This window comes from Raphanus sativus, chromosome 4, assembly GCF_000801105.2.
Source record: "Raphanus sativus cultivar WK10039 chromosome 4, ASM80110v3, whole genome shotgun sequence".
NCBI classification, from domain to species: Eukaryota; Viridiplantae; Streptophyta; class Magnoliopsida; order Brassicales; family Brassicaceae; genus Raphanus; species Raphanus sativus.
The window spans coordinates 1,401,876-1,421,913 of record NC_079514.1 but is presented as its reverse complement, the minus strand read 5'-3'; the positions used below and the strand labels follow the sequence as shown (position 1 = coordinate 1,421,913).

Genomic DNA, 20,038 nt, shown 5'->3' with positions numbered 1-20,038 from the left:
TTGTTAGTACATTTCCAAAGTGAGAAATGACAATTTTTTTCAGTATAGAACCATTTTCTTTTTTGACACTCTCTAGAATACTTCACTTAGCATAGAATTTTTTTTTTTGAAGCCTAATCAATAAGAGAAAGTGGACAAGGATCAACCCTCCCACCGCGGCACCGCCACACTCGTTGGAGACATAATTCTGTATCTTTTCACTAAACTCTTATAATAATGCCAACAATTATATATAAATGAAACAAGAACGTTACATTTCAAACATCAAATAACATAGTACAAAGATCTGAATTTCACAAAAGTACTTTCATCATTCGGATCTTCTAATTAAAATAAAAAAAACAACATTAAACAACGATGAATCTCATCATTATGATTATTTTACTACTTTATTAAAAGAAACATACGATAACACAAGAATGCAAACAACAAACCACCTTTCCTCATGCAGAGAGGTAGTCATCTTCATCGCAATAGTAAAAGCCAAGGTTACTGACCGCAGCCGAAAGAGAGTTACTCATAGACACCTCCTCGGTCGCTAGATACGGCATGTTATGAAACGAACGGTCAAGACAAGCCGCGACATTACCGAACTCAGCTTCATCATCATCATCATCATCTTCTTCTTCACCACCTTTGGTATGATGATGCATAACCTCCTCTGCTCGGTGCTTCAACGTCTGAAACATCATCTCAGGCTCATGCTGCATCCCACGAAGAACATCAGCAGAGGACTGACCAGGCACGGCTCGTGTCACAGCAAAGCCATGAGGCCCATCACTCTGCAAGACACGTACAACGCTCGGCCCACCAAACAAGTTGTGCACTCCACCTAGCGCCTCCTCGTAAGCCCCTCCAAGAAACATCCCCAAGAAGTACCTCCCTCCATCGCTCTCTAGCTCATGCAGCGGCAAGCTAGACTCCCCGCCTATGAACTTATCAATCTTCCCATCGCTGTCACACGTCAAATCCGACAATACGCCACGTGTCCCCGGCCTTTGGTCGAGCTTATGAATAGGGACTATAGGAAACAGCTGCTCAATCCCCCATAGGTCAGGAACCGAAGTGAAAACCGAGAGGTTAATATTGTAAGTCTGAACCGGATCCGACCCGCCAATAGCCTTTAAAACCCATTCGCATAACCCATCAACGGAAGCTAACTGCTCGACGCTCACAACACCGTCTTTAAAACCTTCAACGCATCTCTCCTTCAGCTTCTCAACGTAAAGCAAACACCTTTCTTGATCCCCACGCATCACAGCAGAGTACACCTCCTCGTAAGCTTCCTCGGATTCAAGCAAGAACCGAATATCATCAGGATCAGCTTCGTGAACAGCCGGTTTAACCGACGAGACAGCTTCAAAGATCAAAACAGAGTGATGAGAGACTATCGCTCTCCCGCTTTCGCTGCATATCACAGGATGCTTCACCGACCTCCTCTCGCATACAAACCGAACAGAGGCTACAACAGCTTCAGCATACTCCTCGAGAGTGTAGGCAACGGAGAGATCGCTCTCTCCGGATTTAGACCCGTCGTAGTCAATCCCCAAGCCACCACCGATGTCTATAACTTTCATGTTGGCACCGAGACGGACCAGCTCGCAGTAAAGCTGAGCAGCTTCGGAGACACCATCAGATAACAAGGAAGTGGATGGAATCTGGGAGCCAATGTGGAAATGCAAAAGCTGGAGACAGTCAAGCATACGAGCCTGACTAAGCTTCCTCACGACACGAACTATCTGAGAAGTAGTTAAACCGAACTTCCCTTTCTCACCTGAAGTCGAACCGAAGTGACCAGAGTGTTTGGTCCTCAGCTTAGCTCTCAGCCCAATCACAGGCCTCACGTTCATCTTCTGACTCAGGCCTATAACCAAATCAAGCTCTTCTTCTTGCTCAAGCACAATCACAGTGTTCAACGCCAGCTTCCTTCCCATAAGAGCTAGAGATACATACTCAGCGTCTTTGAAGCCGTTACAGACGAGAAAGGCTTCCTCAGGGTTGCCGCCTTTACACAAGCAGCTCATAGCGAGGAGGATCTCCGGTTTAGAGCCGGCTTCCAAACCAAACCGGAATTGAGAACCGAATCTCACAATGTCCTCCACGACGAACCGGTCTTGATTGCATTTCACGGGGTACACTCCTTGGTAGTGAGACTCGTACCCTTGGCTCTGTATCGCGAAATCGAACGCGGATTGGAGAGACTCGAGGCGGTTCTGCAGAACGTCAGGGAACCGGATGATAACCGGAAGCTGGAGCCCCAAACCGCCGGTTTGTTTCGGATCGGTCACCTTCTTGACGAGTTTTAACAGATCGATGTCTTGGTGAGGGAGAGTGTTGGAGCCGTGAGGACGAACGGAGATGTTGCCGGAGGAGTTAGCGGCAAAGTAAGGAGCTCCCCATCCGTCGATGCGGTAGAGAGAGGAGGAGAGAGAGGGGCTCCAGGCGTCGACGGCGACGGCGGTGGAGGTGGAGGAAGGTGGTGGTGGTGACGGTGGGATGAACACGTCGGCGGCGTAGCTATCGACACAAGCTAAAGCAGGCATCTTTCTTAACACTCTGTTTTTGCTCTGTTTTGCTCTGTATTGCTCTGTTTTTTTTCAGCAGCGGATCTTAAGAAAGGTTTGATTTTTAATTACCAGATTTTGTGAAGGTAAGGGGTTTGAAAACCGCCGAGGCCGGAGCCTCGGCTACCCCCTCAAGAGAAGGCAGAAGATGTATCTGTCCCCGCCGTGAAACCCACCTCGAGCAGCCCGACCTGATCCGAGAATCTCCACGGTGAATGTTTCAGAAAAACTTTAATTTAAAAAAAAAAAAGGATTTTTTTTTCTTTTGCAAATTTGAGAGACAACAGATTCTATTCCCCGACCATGCAGAGAGGGACTGGATCTATATGAAGAGAAAGGGGGGAACGAGAATGTGAAGTTTCTATGGGAAAATGCAAAGAGAAACAGAGCGGAAATTGAGGGGAGAAGGGTGTGAGTTTGATGAAGGGGAACTGGTCTTGTTTATATAGGAGGAAAAGCTTTAGTTGGGAGAAGGTGATGACTGAGGAGAGTTGGATTCGGCCCATGGGGCCCATTTATTATTATTGATTTTTTTCTACTTCTATCTTTTTTTGGTTTTACATTTTTTTTCACCAAAAAGAAACTGCAAAAAAATCTTATCATAGATTTTAGTTTCCCTACGTGACTGACTCTCCGCCAATGATTGATTATTCAGGTGCTGTTTTACGTATTAACCCAATGATGGTTTTTTCCGCAAAACTATTAACTAGTGTTGATTTAAGTTTCTCTCATTCACAATGTGACAAAGACAGTTGTGAATACTCATGTTTTTCTAAGTATATTTAGAAAATAAATTTCGATTTGCAGGTCTACACTATTATTACGGTTATGTCATAACGTGAAATGAACTTCATGAGTCAACTGTTAGCAAAAAAAAAAAAAACTTCATGAGTCAACTGAGAGTTCGGTTGAGAGTTTTTTTACAATTGCTAAAGCTCTAAAGTTTTTACGAAAAATATCTAAACTGGTAAAAGCAACGTGCGTTTTATAAATTAGATCTCGCAACGAGATTGGATCCGACCGTTGATCCAATGATCATTGCTTTGTGGAGTAGTTAACACTCTGACACATTGCACACAACTGCGTAGCGTGCATGTACCTACTGGTCCATATCTTTTTTTACCTCTTTCTAACAAATTAATCCATCTGTTTTATTTTAGAATAAATTTTATGCAGATATGTCAAAACATTTATATTTTAAAACTAAAAAGTCTTTAAAACATTATATATTATAAAAGGAGAAAATAAAAATAAACAGACAATAAAATTGACCAAAAGAAAGACGATTTCTTTTTTTTTTTAAAGAAAGACGATTTCAATTTTATGAGAACAAGGATTCCTTTTGGCACGACCACTCAGCTACGAGTCGCCGCGTGGTGGTCTTACGTGGGGGAGTAGTTGTGTTATGGAGTTTACTTCTGCCCACGGACCCATACTTTGTTTGGAAGCATGTAAATAATTTTTTTCAGCAGTCTATAGTATTCGTCCAATGGATATCCTTTTGTGTTTTTTTCTTGAAAAAGATATATCCTTTTGTGTTGAGAAAACATTTGATTCTCTTTCTTATTAAATCACCAATTCAAAATATAAATATTCATTAATTTTCTTAAAATGACTATAAATTTTTATTTGATTATTTTTAGTATTTTATCCGTTTCATATTAAATGTCGTTCTAATTTTTAAAATTTGTTTCATTATAATGGTCGTTTTATTTTTTCGATGCATAAATCAAACAATTTTTCAAATATTATCTTTAGTTTCAGTTTATTAATTAACAAAATGATATGTTAAATAGAAGTAAAATAGATAATACTCTTTCCGTTTTTAAATAAGTGTCACTTAGACATTTTTTACAAAAATTAAGAAAATGACGAAAATATAAGTAAATTGTTATTAATTATACCTCACCGGCCAATAATATTTGAGATAAATAAAACTATTTATAAAATTAATACAGTTTGTAATTAATTTCAGCTAAAAATAAGTATAATCTGCATGAAATTGTAAAGTGACATTTTTTATGTAACAAAAAAATGGTTAGAGTGACATTTATTATGAAACAGAGGAATTAAATAATTTCTTAATTTGTGTGTATTATGAAAAAACAGATGGATGGAATATTAGATTGTTGACACTTGGTACCATTGTCGCTAGGATCGAAAGATAGACAAAATCTAGAATACTGAGTGACATTTCTACATTGTTTTCAAAGATCTAAGGCCTTGATTGATAGAACATTATCATTAGCATTATACTACACTTTATCTAATCAGTATTTGTTAGAAAAATATTTAGAAAAATATTTATTAAATGCTAATGCTTTCCAAATGCTCTCTCGCAAATGCTCTCGTATAAAGTTTTTGGAAGAGTATTTGCATTTACAGTTTATGAATTTAAGAAATAAATATAATTAGTTCATTTATTTGATTTAAGAATATCATAAAATTATTTTATATCCAGAAAATAAAATTTTGATTTCTAAAATAAATTTACAATATAAATATTTTCTTTTAAAAAAATAGTATTTCACATTTAAAATATAATTTAATTTATATAATTAAATTATATTTTAAATGCAAAATATTATTTTTAAAAATAGATATTTTAATTGTAAATTTTATTTTTTTAAATAAAATTATTGATATAGACATAATTTTTGAAATTAGTAAATAAAATAAATTAATTATATCTTTTTATATATTAATATGTAAAATAAAAGATATATATATATATATATAATGATAATTTATTAATTTTGTTTAATAATATTCAAATTATTTATATCCAAAAATAAATTTATATATTATTTATTTTATTTAATAATATTCAAAATTATTTTATATCCAAAATAAATTTATATTTTTTTAAGATTACATTTTTAAATAATAATATTTCACATTTAAAATTAATTTAATTTATGTTATTAATTAAGATTCATTATTTTTAATAACAAATATATTATTAATATATATTATAATTTAATATATATAATTTTAAAATAAATATATTATATACTAACTTTTGTAAAGAAAATTAAAATTGTATACTGCTACTGCCCTACTAATCATCTTATTGAAAGTTTTAATAAAATCATACAGCTTCTGCGGCATACTGCTTCTACAGCATACTTATACTGCTTTTTCATTAGCCTGTACCAATCAAGGCCTAAATGTATTTTTAATTTTAATTGTTTTTTGTTTTTTTAAAGGGCATTTTTAATTTTAATTGTTGCATTAAATTTGCTGAATGATTCAAATTTACATTTACTTTAGCAAATGCTTTCCGGTGACTAATAAATAACGGGACATTGATGTATCGGAGTGGGCGGATGGATGCTCTTAAATTTTCCGACTTTCTAATTAGTGTCTTCCCATTCCTTATAATTGTTTATTACTTCAATGCTCTTCAACCTCCTCTCTCTGTGGAGAAATTTTTGTAATTCTATCGTATTTTTCTATATATATACGTGAATAGTTTTTTTTTTTTTTGATAAAATGTTAAGATTACGTGAATAGTTTTGCAAACGCAAAACATTATATATACAGCGTATTAGAAGTATACACCAAATATCAACAATATAATACCTTTCTGTTTTATCACGAGCAACTTAGGATCACATGAGCATCTGAATCTTAATTCGAGCAACTTACAATTGGAATATGCAATAGAACAAGGAAAAGAAAAACACGTTGAGGGCGGTACACGGCCGCTTACTGAACGCGGACGCCACACGTATACCACTAACTCTTGTGGCTATCGTAAATAGTGCTCTTTCAATTCATATTTCATACCACAATTCTATTTCAAAAATATTCGCGTTATCCTCAATTTAATGATATTCGTAATGAGTCATTTACATTATATACTGGCATACTGCATAATCTTTAAAGTGGGGTTAGTACATCCCAATATCCCATCGGCCATCGTACGAAAATATATAGCGCTTAGTTACGTGACGTGTGATTTGGAGATTCATTGTCATGTGGTTGTGATGGATTCTAATGTGCCGTGTCCAACCCGGCTAACTAAATCTTGTCTTCTTGATTTTTTACCCTATTTACTAAACAAAAATTTTCATGCATAAGGGATTCGCTGCATAATCACGTAAAAGACCATCTACCGCAATTAGTTTGACTAAACAAACAAAATGCATTACAGAACCAAAACAAATTAATTAATAAGCTGACCTTTAAAAATACAAAATAATTAGCCGTCCTACGTCTTTTGACAACGCCTTTTCTGATCGTTTTATAAGACTCCATCGATGACATGATTGACATCAGCCAAGACTATATAATTGCACTAAAATCAGAAACTTTTGACCTTTTGAAGGTCTATTTGATAATACTTTTACGAAGTGATATAGAAAACCTAATTTCTTTTTTGGTCAAAAGAAAAAATAAAAGAAAACCTAATTTCTCTTTGTGTGTGCTAACGTAGAAAACCTATTTTTTATATAGTACTCTTGCAAAACGATGTGGAGACCTAATTTAGGCTAGTGGTTTTATCACTACTAAAGATAAGCAAAGTACAAATTAAAACTAATACTTAAACTTGCACAATATTTATAATATTATCACTGAATCAATTAATAAATCTAATGTTAATTATTTTTATATTTTCCTTATCTAATTAAAATTAAAGCTATTATTTCATATAATCTAGATAACCACCTAATTTACCATATTTTTGATATTCTATGCAATCAATTTAAGATATTCAATTTTCTTTTTTGTTATTGCTTTTATGTTGTAACTAAAAATACTCATAATTTTGATTGTAAAATATTGACAAACACATGTAAGTTCTTTATTTAACTCCAGTGTAACGATGTAAACATTAAATATAACGAAAAACTAGACAAATGAGTAATGGTTTGTTTTTGTTTGAGTACCATCATTCTCATGTTCTTAATCATGAGAATGATGATTTTAATTCACTGGTAAATTGAATATGATAAATATTGAAGAATATAAAATATATAGTCACTCATGACTCGACACATTTTTGGTTTAACCATTGAAAATCAACTTTGCAATGCATATTAAAGCCATATAGATTAACACAATTTATCAGAACTCTTACGGATGGATTTTCTACCTATTGTGGGTGGTCCTTATATATGTTATTAGGAATTAGTGAATTACCACAGGGTCTTATCCAAGCAATTAAGACAATACAATGTGGAAAAAACTATAGAAATACATTGGGATGTTTTGACCAAGAAAATACATTGGGATGCAACAGTATATTCAAATTTAAATATATCACTAACATTGTGGAGGATCACATCACATGGTCTAAGATAATAAAATCCCATCAGAATAATAACTTAACTAAGACTATTGTTTTTCATAATATATTCATAAGACAACAAATATGGATTTTCTACTTCCAAAAGGTAAAATAGTCCAAGGGAGGTTCCACAAGGCGAGGTCTTGGTTTGTGTGCCTGCATTAAACGGCTACTACCATCTCTTCAACCATATATTTAAACAATTAAACACTTTTATGCGTTATTAGAAATTAGCTGTGAAGAGGGCTTGATCACATGGTTTGTGACTAGAGAGTCAAAACCATGAGGAGATTTTTTTCCTTTGATAGCTCTTTTTTAGAGTAAATTTTTGATCTCTTGAATATAAACAGAAGCACTAGATGTACAAAGGTTTTGACTGAATAAAATTTTACATCATTCAAAAAAAAAAAAAATTAGCTGTGAAAGGTTACAATTCTAGGAGGATTTATATCACACGAGAAAACTTGCATTTTAACCAACTACTGGAAATTGTCGTCATAGTCTCTTATAGTTCTATTAAATATCGAATCGCACTCACGTAAAATGATTTGTTAAGCTTTTGTAGTATTTGATAATATAGTAAAAATATATATATATATTGAGATATAATGCAAAACAGAGAAAATACTTTTGTGTAAAAGAAAAACGAAAAGGAAATTAAAACTTTGATCTCGGAATAAAAGATATGCTAAGGCTCAAGTTTAACTTCTTTTTCTTAGAACTTTTGTCACAAAAACTTTCAGCATGAATTAATGTTCATTGTATAAAACTATAAATCAAATCAAAGATAAACAGAACTTCTTCAAAGAAAACACAACAACAAAGATGGAACACAAAACACCAGAGAAAAGCAATCAGAGACTCGAGATGATTTCAGAAAGCAAACTTCTTTACAAATAAATGTATTTAACTTCCTCAGGACAATACAAGAATACAAAAAACATACCAAGCTCCATCAGAGCTCTCTTTATTACAGAACAAAATAATAAAAAAAATCCCTACATCGGAGAGCAACCTCCGAGAGAGAGAAATAGGAGAGCTTCCGAAACAAAGTTCCAAGTGTCCAATAAATTTCTTTTTTTTTCAGTTCCCGATGATACACATATGCTAAAGAACGATAGAACAACAAAACACACACAGAAAAATAAAGTACCTTCGGGGGAAAATCTTGTGGTGGGGTTACATTCTCATTCAGCTCTAGACTGGCCAGCTCGTGAGGAGAGGATGATTCCCACAATAAGGCCGTAAAGAGCAAGCGCTTCTGCGAAGATAAGGATAAGAATCATCCCGACAAAGAGCTTAGGCTGCTGAGCATTTGCCCTGGGAAAAAAGAACAAGTCAAACACCAATTCATTTGTAAAAGTTTCGTAGGTTGTACGAGGAGGAGGGAATTAACAAACCTGACACCGGCGTCTCCGACAATACCAATGGCCATACCAGCAGAAAGACCAGCGAGACCACAAGCAAGACCGGAGGAGAGATGTGCGTATCCGTCGAAGAGGTAGTAGGACTTAGCCTTGGGGTTAATCCCGGTACTGATGATAACAGCAATAATCAAACCGTAAATACCCAACACACCAGCCATGACAACGGGGACAATGGACTTCATGACCAACTCAGGCCTCATGACTCCCATAGAAGCCACACCAACTCCACTCTTTGCTGTTCCATAAGCAGCTCCCATACCTTTTCATTCCAATGAATATTCACTTATTTATTAATTAAAATAAAATAATCGTCCTTATAGGATCTAACAAGATCGAATGCTAAAACATTAATCTCATAAAATCACACATTCATTTGTTTATGGATGCAGATCGAACCGAAATGCTCATACGAGCGATCTGCAATATCTAAGCGTAGTTTTACGATTCAATTTGAAGATTGTCAAGCAATTATACAAATCTCAGATGTCTATCCTAGAAACGAGGAAGACGATCACGAACAGAATGATAAGGGAAAAGGGAATTACAGGAGAAGACGAGTGCGGCTGCAGCGCCGAGGAAGCCGAAGAAAGGAGCTGTTTCATCGCCGCTGAAGGTAGACATGTCGAAGGCTTGTGATTTGGATCTGAGATCAGGTCGATGATTCAAATCTGGCGAGACAGAGAGAGAGATGGAGAGAGAGGTGTGGATGGATATATCGTTTCTGATTTTTATTTGTTTATTTATTTTTTTGGTTTTTGTTTTTTTTTCTCAGATGAGTGGAAGAGAACAACGTGCAGCCTTGATCTTTTCACAGAGACGACCACGTTACTCTGGGCCTGGGCCTAATTGTGATTCACTTAAGCCTACTTTTAAATATTTCAACATTTTCCAAACCGGTTTACATTGCGTTTGGGATTAGTTTTGGTAAGATTTTTTTTTTTTTTTTTGACAAAAGTTTTGGTATAACTTAAAGAATTTCAAATCGGTTTAAAACTTCTACTAACAAACCAAGAAAGACACATTACATCAGAAGTAGAGATAATGGCTTATGATCACATTGTTACACTCTCTAGACCAAAAATGCAATAAGATAAAATTTTATCAAATCAACAATCAAAATCCTAACATAAAAATATTTATAGTCACAATATAAATATCTCCAGTCTTTGTTTAAATATTTACAACTTAGTTTTACAGCAAAACATCTAAAATTACTAATATTTTAATTGAAACATTAGTTTAACAAAAGAAATCATATGGCAATTAGAGTTTGATTGTGATCTGTTGGTACATTGTCTGATTTCTAGTATTTTAATGTTTCAATCATATACCAAAAAAAATCATATGGCAATTACTAATGTTTCGGTTTTACATATTCCACTCTTCTTGTCTGATTTCTTCTTGATAGCACAAACAGATGTTGTTGGTTGTACCTGATCAACCCTTGTTCAAGCCGAGGATTGTATTAAATTCGTAAAATGAGATTTAAAGATGCTTCAGTTTACAGACATTAGGCATATAGCTACACCTATATATATATAGTCATAAGAAATCCTAGTTCATGAGCTTAGATAATGGGTCTGCGGTCTTTACTTGGACCTTGCTAATAACCAATTAGAACCAAGACAAAGTGGTAGTGACACAGCCAGCATAAAACCCCGTCGCACCAAGGTTTAAACAACATATTGGTACCCGAATGAGAAAGGAAGAAGCTTGAGATTGTCACCAAGATAAGTAAATATTTAGATTGTATTTCATTAAGAGGAAAGACTGGATGCAACAATGGCAGCTTTTGGTTCCATTCATCAAACACTAACAACATATATATAAGCAAACCCTAATTACATGATTCATCAAAACTTCGTATTGGATCAGAATATGGACTTTTCGTGTGGGCTTCAACAGTGGCGGAGCCAGCCGAATCATTTAGAGGGGTCAATTTCCTTATAAGCATGTATATTACATGGGTCAATAAGTTCAGATGGTGATAGTTTTCAATTTTTTTCTTCAAAATACATGTAAATTTTTTTTGTTCTTAAAAATCACATGGGTCAAGTGACCACTGTGCTAAAGCACTGCCTCCGCCACTGGGCTTCAATAAGGTTCAGTTGTGGTGTGCGGAGTAACAATATATAAGTATATATATGATGTACAGGTCAAGTAAGCTATAGAGTTAGATTAAAGGTAAGCTTACTTAAGGCTAACAGTAAGAGTGAAACAATAATCCGTGAAACAATAATCCATATCATATTTTTGCATCCGTCCTGATTGATTTTTGGGGCCAGGTGTTAATTTTGCGTTTGACTAATGATGTGCAAACCAATAGAGTTCGGAATGCGTGATAAATCTTTAGTCAATTTCTAGAAATTAACGACTATTCAAAACTAGAGATATTTTAAATTCAGACTTGCATCAAATTTGTAATCATACAGCAGTACTAATGATTTAATATTGGCCTATTGGGGCATAGGTTGTCTACGTTTTTTTATTCAATGAAATAAATGTTCAATTACAGCTTTAACTAATTGTACGAAATAGGGAAAAGCCGTAGAAGAAGGGATCGTTTAACTGCGCATGCATTCCAAAAATATAATACTGACTTTAAGAATGATTAAGGGACGCCACATTTGGATACAACTCATACTCCCTCTGTTTCATAATAAGTGTCATTCTGAGCTCATTTTCTTATTAACACAAAAAGTACCACTTTACAATTCCAATGTAAATTATACTAACTTTCAGCTGAAAATTAATTGCAAACTGCATTGATTTTATAAATAATTTTATTTATCTAAAATACTATTGGTCAAAGGGGTATAATTAATTACAACTTATATATATTTCAACAACTTTCTTAATCTGTGTGAAAAATGTCACAACGACACTCTTTAAGAAACGGAGGGAATTTTTTTTGTAAAGTCTTCTCTGATACAAAGAAGGTATATTCCAAAGAAGATATAGGAATTAATACTAGCTAGATAGATGAACTTTTAATCTTAAGGATTGGAAAAATAAATCGTGTTAAATTAAGCAAAAAAAAAACTACAACAGAAGAATCCGTCATATTTCGAAAGAATCCGTCATATTTCAAAATGTGTACATATAAGTTATGCAACAAAACCAAAGCTGAGATGTTATTACCTTTCTGTATCCAAATTTCTATGTCTTGATATTCAAAATTTTCAACCACCATACGGTTTATACATATTATCTCAGAAAACTTAGCCGGCACCGACTGACCTTAAGAATGATCAAATGTAAAATTTCTTTAATTTTAATATAGATTATTGAAAATTTATAGCATAATTGATACTTTTCATCAATGATTAACAACTGTATCTGTAGAATTTATAAGATGGAGCATAGTAGAGTGTTCACAATAACATAAACATTGTGTAGTGAGGTGGAAACGAATGTAGAAAAAATCTTTTATGGTTCCGTACATGATAAAGTACCCCACTTTCTCTGACAATCCCATGTTGAAGCATGCATTTTCAAAAGCTTATGTATCTTTCATACGATTTGACATATAATCGTCTTTCTTTTAGAACCCTAATTATCTATGTACATGAACTTTAGCCTCAATCTATATTTTAATAATGCTTATAACAAATTATAGTCCAAAGTTAAACACCGTTATTTCTGTTTAATGCTTAAAATGTACTGAAGCATCTGAAAAAACAAATTAAGTTGCACAGGAATCAATAAAAATAATCGGGAATCATTAAACAAATAGAGGAATAATTTTTCTTGCATTAATCAACTTCTCTCACAAACTTAAGATTTGCAAGGAAAACATTACAAGTTTTTTAACGGATTTAAACCCAGGGAATCTATATCTCACACAGGTTTCTTTCTTGTTAGACGAGTAAAATAACTCGTAAAAAACCCTAGACGGGCTTAAAAATAGAAGAAAAAAAACTCAGCGAAGAGATGATACTTCTTCTTTAACCCATCTTCTTCTGCATCTTCTTCAAATGATTTAACTTAAAATATCACTGGATCATGGATGTTAGGTTCTGGAAGACGAGTTCATCACAAGGAATGGTGAGACCCATGTCGTGGTCAAATCCAAACTCTTCCTCAGCTCGTCTTAAGAGAGATTGGAACTCAGGATGAGTCAAGAAGGAGACTGGGACAATGTATCTGCTTCTGTTCTCTCCAACGTAGACAGGAAAGTGTCCCTTTGGTACGTCTAGTGGGAGAAAATCGTCATCGTATCCTCCTCCGTTCTTCTTTCCTAAGCTCGAGCATCTCTTTAGAATCTGCTTCAGCATTGCCGTCTGAGTTAGTTTTGAAGATTTCTTCATTATGGCCATTTGTCTTTAGGTTATTGAGAGAGAAAAGCTCTTGAAATGATAGAGAGGGTAATGGAGAAGGAGATGGGTGGTTATTGAGGAGTTGAGGAGCATGTATTTATAAATAAAGATTTTGTATGTCTATATGTGGCTGTACATACTCTTGTACGTGGGTAGAGAGAGAAAGTTATGAAGACATGTGCATATGTGTGGAAGGAAAAGGTGGGAGCCAAAATGGCAAAGCCAGCTGAGGATTTAATTTCATTGTTGGTCCTCTTTGTGACATTGTGGCCCCTTATGATCTCCTGGTCCTTACCAAGATACACCATTAATACTATATGCTATATTCCGATTTCCCTTTTCTTGGTTTAAATATTCACTTCAAACACGTATGGTGTGACTACTTGAATTAAATAATTGGAAACAAGTGACATATTTTTTTCTCAATACTCTAAGCCATGCCTATACGTGACACCCACCCTTCTCCAACCTTTTAAATCCGTTACTTTCATCTAGAGAGGGAATATATCTATATACTAGCTAGCCTGAATCGTTTCACTATAATGGCCAGATTTTTTATAGTATATCACTATTGATCATTAATAAAATTCAAATTCTGCATCACATTTCTAATTAAATAACATACCAATAACTACAAAATTAGTATAAAATTTGACAACTTTGACAGTATTTAATAGTAAGTTTGGTTTCATTGGACCATAATTTTGATTCTGAGATATACAATAGTGTTAGTTGCAGACTTGTATTAATGGCCAATGGATCACTCTAATTTGCACTTACTACATCTTCGAATGGCTAGGTGACTACCATCCCTGTTAATTTTATTATTTTGAAATATTTGATTTTTTTTTGTTCAAGTTTTGAAATATTTGATATATGTAATATTTAACGAGGATGATAGGCAGGCTGCAGGCATATATTATCAAATTTGCTCTGGGGAAAGCAAAAGAGCCTAGGAAGGTTGTTCTTGGGAATAAACATACGCACGAACAGAGAAGTATTCATACTAGTATTAATATTTAACATATACTAATGTAATGTAATATCTCCCTCAAAGAACATGTTCATGTCAATATAACCGATTATATTGTTGGCACTTATGATGATTTTCCACTCTATGATAATATGATTAACTTTTGTTTTGCTAGAAATAAGTTAAGAAGATTGAAGTAATTTAAACAGTTATAAACCTATATAGTACTTGTTAAACAATTAGTAACTGCTATAGTTGCTAGATAAACCACCTTATGTAAATACAATGTACATATTACCGACTACTACCCAAGTGAAATACACATGTTAAGCCAATATTTGGGCTGACTCTTAAAGGGAATAATACGAAAAACAAAAGATTTTCCTAACAAAAGTAAAATTTGCGTTAGATTCTGTAGTTCTTAATAAATAGAAATATATGTACCATTGAAGGCTGAAAATGTGAATGGCAGAAGAAAATGTACACCTATCTTCTCTTTCTTTTGAGAGGTGTCATCGATGAGCGTAACTCACGGACTTTGAAAAGAGTACTGCACTGAAGAGTGCAAAGCAGAAGAAGAGTTTTTGGAGTCTTGTTTAATGTGTGATTCGAGAGAGTGTGCCTGTGACACTTTCAAACAAATTTCTTTTTCCTTTTATTTGCAGACACCCATGTGTCTCTTTAGTTGTATTATATTTTTTTCCTTTTCTTTTGTTCTTTTAATTTTTGATTAAAAATCTTCTCTTTTACCATTGAATTTCTGCTTTCTGATCGTTTTTCTTTTCCAACTAGAGATTGCAGTTAATCCCCAGCCTTCCACCCTTTTCCGTTTCCTTTTTATAAATAAAAATCTTTTAGAATATTCTGAAAAATGTGTATTACTCCCTCTGTTTCAAAATTATATATGTTTTAAAAAAAAATTGTTTCTAAAAAATACATATTTTACATTTTCAATACATATAATAATTGTAAACTTCGAAAACATTAATTATGTTTATTAAGTTTTGATTGGTTAAAAATTATAAAAAATGTTTAATAACAGAAAATAATGTATTTATAATCAAGAGTTTAAATATTTTTTTAATATGTGTAGAACTTTAAAACATACATTATTTTGAAACAGAGGGAGTAGTATTTACAAAAAATAAAAGTAAAACTGTTTAGGACACACAAAAAGATTAAAGCAAGTCACCCTTGTAGTGAGTTCACTTCAGAGCTTGATGTCGGAATTGTATCTCAAGTACAACAATGCCGACGTTGTCCAAATGGGAATACCTTTTTTTGTTCCAAAAGGAACTTTATTTGGAGGTTTATTCACTGGTTAATAATGTCGTAAACAAATTAGTAAATTTGGATGATCTAGTCTTAAACCTTCAATTATTTTTAACACAAGCTAAACTATTTTGTTTTGTTTGAAAAACAAATGAGTAGTTGGACATTATGTTTCAACCAATTTTCGACTAGAGACTTTTTCCACCTGATGATTAAATTAGATGAGAAAAGCTCTATGTCTTTTATCAAATTTTCTTTGAACCAAGGTAAGTTAACGATGATGATACTATACTTCTGTTGGGATTTAACTAACCAATGCCCACTTTTTATTATCATTAGTATGATATTATTCGTTTTGGTCCGAAGAAATAAGTCCGTATAAATTTATATTTTGATTCCTTCACAAAAAGTTTCGTTAGACATTTCTTTATATACTATAAATTATATGTTTAAACTTCCGAGATACTGTTCATAAGAATTAACTGAAATTCTTGTATAATAAATCTCGTACATACTGTTCACAAGAATTAACTGAAATTCTTGTATAATAAATCTTGTACATATCTATGATAATATCACAAACCTCGTAGATATCTATGATAATATCATATTATAAGACCTTCACACTGTGAAACAAATAAAATCTTATATTTAGATTTATTCTAAGATATGCAGAACACTTTCCAACTCGTTTTTCGATGAATCTTTGACTGAAATTTAGAACAGAAAATATTGTTAATTTCAATTTGCATGAGAAAAGAAGTAAAGAACTAACGAATTCGAATTTCGAACAGTAGCAACTCGGACCTAAAAACTCATCATTCTAAAACTGAATTAATATTTAGCTTGTTTAGAATATTGTCTTCATATATGATTTGGATATATATATATGCACCGGAAAGACATGTGTTTATATAAAATATGTCACATTGCACTAAATATTTAAAATTCCTGTAGTTTAAGTGGCACGATCTCTTGCTAGGCGGTTCTAACCGGTACAAGCTATAACTAGTTAAGGAAAATCTGGACTCTATTGATTGTAATGTACTGACTTGTTCGGTTGATGGTGCATGGAATGCAGTCTCTAAATGTGTAGGCTTTGGTTGGTTTATACAGGATAAAAAGACTAACCTGGAGACTAAAAGGGCTGCTGCTCCATTCCTTTGTAGGATCAGCACTTACAGCGAAAACTCTGTCCATCCGGAAAGCTCTGAAGAAGACGGCCTTCGTAGCGGGTCTGTCGAGTATTAAGATTATGTCGGACTCAAGCGTCCTTGTCTCTGCCATGCGACCTGGGAAGGTTCTGAATGAAGTGGCGGGTCTTCACTATGATATTGATCACCTCATTTCTCTCTTTTCAAATGTATTTTTTGTTTTAATTTCTCGTTTAGCAAATGCTGTAGCTGATGATTTTGGGAAAAACGCTCTCGCCACCTTTGACCAAAAAAAGAAAAATCCGGACTCTACATAATTAATCAATTACACGAAAGTTTGGGATGTTGGATTTAAGATTTATGTTCTTCAACCAAAAAAAAGTTTCGGTCTAGTGTAACTTAAATCTCACTTAGAAATTAAAATCACAACAAAAGTATCCAAATAACAAAAACAAAATCCATAGGATGAGAGAAATATAGTAGTAGCAAAAAAAATTAACTAGTCATACATTTTAGAGAAAATTCCATAAAAATACTCCAACTAAATTTCGTTAAACCTTTTAATATTCAAACGTTTTTGATTTTCAGTTTAATACCTCAACTACTTATTTTTCTCACATTAATATACAAATTTTTAAAAGTGTACCTCTTTTAATACCCAAGTTTTGTTTAATGTACTAATAAGTTTCAAACAAAAATTTTAAAATTCTAAAATTTACAAAAATATCTCAGAAAATTATACTCTATTTTGTCTTTGAGGAATAAAAGTAACTAAATTTTGTATAATCTTAGATTTGGTAATAAAAGTTTTAAATTTTAAATATTGAATTTAGTTAGTTTTCTGAATAAAAAAACAAATTTATTTGTTTTCCTTCAACATTAAATTTTTTTAAAAATCAGTTAGAGTATTAATATGAGAAAATAATCAGTTAGAGTATTAAATTGGAAAAAAAGTTTAGGTATTAAAATGCTTATCGAAATTTGTTGGGGTATTTTTATAGAATTTTTTGTTTGCTTTGCATGTTCTGTGTCACAGGATGGATCGTGGGAATACGTGACTGAAACAAGATGACCATGAACGTATATGGCCCATAGCGTTTTCTTTGTTATTGTATATTATTTCTTAAATTTATATTGGCTAGTAATTTAATCGGTTGAATGCATTATTTTGCATATATATACTGAATGTTGTCGTTCTTCGTTGGTGGTGTTGTTTGATGTTTAGGGTCGGTGGAATCACATGGACGCCATGTTATACTCTTTCGCCCTTTTTATTTACTTGGATAACTTCTTGTAATAAATATGTATAGTGTGTGAAATTGATTTCTTTGAAAACATAAATAAAATAGTTCAAATCGTGATTCTAAGAGGACGAAATCCGACAAAAATCGCCAACTAAATATACTTTCAAATATGATTGTTAGTGTTAGAAATACTCAGAGCCCATTTTTTGTTGACTATATGAATTGTATTGAGTTTTACTTTGTAGTTTGTACTTATGTTCATAACCTGCGTGTGTTTTTACTATTGAGTATTGACTAAGGAACGTAAGACTAAATAGAAAGTTCTTTATAAACAATTACAATGTTTTTTGTGGGGTTATATCAAATAGAAATATTAATAATATTTATTAAGAACGAAATTAGTACTGCGTCTAATAGTTTATTTTACACTATATATATAAATGCAACATCGTTTTGAATTTAGAAAAAAAAACATCATTTTTTGTTATTTTTTTGGCTTCACTGATTTTGTGTTAACAGAGTCAGCAGCGTTCTTACTTTGTTAATGCTGGTCAATTGGATTATGAGTGTAATATTTATTGAGTAAAAAAGTAGTAGAAAACAAAGTTGAAATGAGAAATATGAAAAATAACAAATTTGGAGCAAGTTGACAAAAAAAAACAAATTTGGAACAAACTTTTTTCATCTCATTAAAGTTGAAGAATATTTATTCTGCTTTAACTATTTTTTTACTTCTAAGAGCATTTCCAACAGTTTTTTATCCTTACATTTTTTGAAAAATTTTGCATTCCAACAGATTTTAGTCCCCTCAAATTTTAAGGATATGAATAGTACACATTTAAATTTGAGGGTGCACTATTTACTTCCTTAAAATACTATTTACTTTTCATTTTATTCTCAACAACTATGTATGTTTTACAATAGTATGAATAATTTTTTATATATCATATTTTAGTACTTATAGTTATATTTTCTTAAATGTATTTCGATTATAAATATTTTATTAACATTTTTGTACTATTTATAGGTATATTGACTATATATTATTTCATTTTCTCAAAAAAAATATTTTGATATGTTTCAAATAGTATATTTTATTAACTTTTGAAAGTTTTATGATTTTAGATAAATACTATTAATATTAAAGACTGAAGTGTAAATTACTAATTCTTTATAAAATAAATTTAAGAGTGATTATTGAAGAACTAATCTCTTCATCACTTTATTTTGAGGGTTGACTCCTTTGAAAATGAAGAGAAAAGGCATTTGTTAGAGATGCTCTAAAATAAATAAACTTTTTTTTTTTGAAACATCTAAAGTAAATAAACTAAAATCATTTTTTCACCTATTTTCTTTTACTCGAACTCTGCGAATATTTACAGTCAGACCCTATGTGTGAGTAACAACTTTGTGAATATTTACCGCTGCATCAATGAAAAGATAATCAAAGCATTTATTGAAGTTGATTGAAATAAATTAGGACAGCTAAATTCAGGACCCATCCATTCCATACGCGTCAGTGTTTATATTTCCAGCTAATGTTTGTACTTTGAAGGCGTACGTCAAAAATATGTCGTTGTTTATTTATTTTTTATGATGTGATATTTTGTCTGGTCGCATTTATAAAATTTCAAAATAAGCTAAATTTTTTGAAAGATTAGGTGAGGAAAAATAATATCGAATATATACAGGTTTACGTCCACATACTTATACCATATATATATGCACTAATACGATTTATGGAGATGATAATTAAAGAATCAGAGAGAATTATTTTGTTATATACACA

At 32.6% G+C, this 20,038-nt stretch overlaps 3 protein-coding genes across 3 annotated transcripts; all 3 read right to left on the bottom strand.

Moving 5' to 3' along the window:
• Positions 1 to 214: 214 nt before the first annotated feature.
• Positions 215 to 2,993, bottom strand: LOC108854435 (arginine decarboxylase 2-like). The gene has a single exon (XM_018627997.2). It carries the CDS (start codon positions 2,541 to 2,543, stop codon positions 444 to 446), a length of 2,100 nt encoding a protein of 699 aa, XP_018483499.2. The 5' UTR covers positions 2,544 to 2,993; the 3' UTR covers positions 215 to 443.
• Positions 2,994 to 8,731: 5,738 nt separating this feature from the next.
• On the bottom strand, positions 8,732 to 10,029 carry LOC108848808 (V-type proton ATPase subunit c1). The gene is made up of 3 exons (XM_018622253.2): positions 9,833 to 10,029; positions 9,261 to 9,546; positions 8,732 to 9,180 (listed from the first exon to the last, which is right to left on the bottom strand). Exons 1-3 carry the CDS (start codon positions 9,906 to 9,908, stop codon positions 9,048 to 9,050), a joined length of 495 nt encoding a protein of 164 aa, XP_018477755.1. The 5' UTR covers positions 9,909 to 10,029; the 3' UTR covers positions 8,732 to 9,047.
• A 2,995-nt stretch (positions 10,030 to 13,024) lies between these two features.
• Positions 13,025 to 13,799, bottom strand: LOC130511887 (auxin-responsive protein SAUR50-like). Its single transcript, XM_057009715.1, has one exon. The coding sequence runs from the start codon at positions 13,604 to 13,606 to the stop codon at positions 13,283 to 13,285; it is 324 nt and encodes a 107-aa protein (XP_056865695.1). The 5' UTR covers positions 13,607 to 13,799; the 3' UTR covers positions 13,025 to 13,282.
• Between the last annotated feature and the right edge of the window lie 6,239 nt (positions 13,800 to 20,038).